General features: G+C 30.8%; 1 protein-coding gene across 1 annotated transcript; it reads left to right on the top strand.

Annotated features, from left to right (window-relative positions):
- The first annotated feature begins 897 nt into the window (after positions 1 to 897).
- LOC107020201 (zinc finger CCCH domain-containing protein 24-like) lies at positions 898 to 1,776 on the top strand. The gene has a single exon (XM_027916879.1). It carries the CDS (start codon positions 898 to 900, stop codon positions 1,774 to 1,776), a length of 879 nt encoding a protein of 292 aa, XP_027772680.1.
- The last annotated feature ends 285 nt before the right edge of the window (positions 1,777 to 2,061 follow it).

Below are 2,061 nucleotides of genomic sequence, written 5' to 3'. Positions count from 1 at the left end.
TATATATATATATATATATATAAATATAATCCTAATAATTAATTACATATAAGTGATACATTGATAATACGAAAGTACTAATTTTAGCAAGATAATTAGCGATATATTTGGTTCTTCTCAAAGTTAGATAGATGAAAATGAAAAGGAGCATGTGATGAGACTTTTTTTACCAAAAAAAAAAAAACAAAAAAACAAAAAAACATATATCTATTTTATTTATTTGGCATACTTTTTGCAAGCAACAAATATTTTCATTTAATTGTTTTATTTTAATGTAAACAATTATCTTCGGTCATGAAGCTCTATTGACAATGAGATTCCTCAAAAAATGGCTCTTCAAAAACGTTTTTGAACGAAATTCTTTAAAAATTGGCTTGTCATGAACCGATAGATTTGTTTGCTAGAAATTCCTTGACAACGCAGCTAATTTGCATAGGAAAGTCTGTTAAAAAATGACATTTTATAAAATAGTGGTGGTCTAAAATAATTCATAGGCAAAAACAAGTATTTTAAAATATAAATTAAATTATTTCCAAATATACATAAGTTACATTACCTCTAGAAAAGATAATTCAAAAACAAAAGTGTGACACCTGAATTCAAATGGACAATTTACAACTTAAACTCACATTACTATATCCTTAGAGTACATAACATTTGCTCTTCACACTATAAATAACCTCATGATTGAAGCACCTATTCCACACTCACATTCTTACTCCACAAGAAATTCTCTCCTTTTCTTTTAGATAAAATCTAAAGTTTCTATTTCAGCCATACTAGAAAGTTTTCCTTTCTTCTTTTTTATTTTTGGGAAGTTGATTTTCTATTCGTGAAGAATATCAATCATTTTTTTGCATTTTTATTTTATATTCTTCAATTGTATCATCTGTACAAATGGATAATAGAGACAGTCAATATTTCAGCTACTATTCATCATCTTTCCCATTTCACAAACAATTTTTGGGACAAGAGGCGAATTCTGAAAATTTCCGCGAATGTATCCGTCAAGATTTATATGAATCTGATAATTTTCGTATGTACATTTACAAGGTACAAAAGTGCTCAAAACATTACTGTCACGATTGGACATCTTGCCCCTTTACCCATCAAGGGGAAAAAGCACGTCGACGTGACCCGAGAAAATACAACTATTTTCCAATTTCTTGCCCAAGTTACAAAGTCGCATCTTGCATAAAGGGAGATCATTGCGAATTGTGTCATGGAGTTTTTGAGTACTGGTTACACCCTGCAAAGTACAGGACCATTCTGTGCCAAGCTGGAACGTCATGTAACAGACAAATTTGTTTCTTCGCACATACACTGAAAGAGCTTCGTCCGGAGATAAAATACAATTGGTGTTATGTGTATCAATACCCTTTATACATCCAATCATATCCAGACATTATGATTGAAAATGGTCCAAACGGTAATTGGATGATCATTCCTTGTAACCCTCATCTACAACCACCACCACCTGATCAGTGTTATGGTACTACCACTTTTGGACTTGGAAGTTCTTCTAATCCTCAACAAATTCCTCTCAAAAATATGCCAACATTTGAGTTGTTTCCTCCTCCTCCTCCTTCTGCTCCCTCATCTTCTCAATCTCATTCAAAATTTGATTTTAGGGCACATAATGAAAGTGATTTTTCACTTTTTTCCTTTAACCACACAAAGTTGATTGAGGAGATGAAAAATCTTGAGCTTGGGAGTACTTCCCATGCTAAGATGAATAAAATTCACGATGATAATGGGAAAAGGATTGTGGAGTAAGAGTTATGTGATTAAGAATTTCCAAATTACATTTATTGAGTTTCTGACTTGTTAGTGGAAGAATTTGAGGGTCCAAGCTTGTAAATATTTTGTGAATGGTGTGTCACAGCAATTCATTTTAATTATTATGTATAAGTACATAAATAATTTGAGATAATTTTAAATGAAATTTATCAACTTCTAACTCTTTTAATAAATATTTCGTTTCTGTCTTTGTATGTATCTAACATTAATTTACAGTGTGGTTTATAGGTTATTTTTTGTTTTTACTTTGTATTTTCCATA

This window comes from Solanum pennellii, chromosome 5 (genome assembly GCF_001406875.1).
Source record: "Solanum pennellii chromosome 5, SPENNV200".
NCBI classification, from domain to species: Eukaryota; Viridiplantae; Streptophyta; class Magnoliopsida; order Solanales; family Solanaceae; genus Solanum; species Solanum pennellii.
Note: the sequence above shows the minus strand (reverse complement) of the source record. Positions and strands in the feature narration are given on the sequence as shown.

What these genes read in the sequence shown, in the direction of transcription:
- LOC107020201 (XM_027916879.1), top strand. Translation starts at nt 898, where the DNA reads ATGGATAATAGAGACAGTCAATATTTCAGCTACTATTCATCATCTTTC.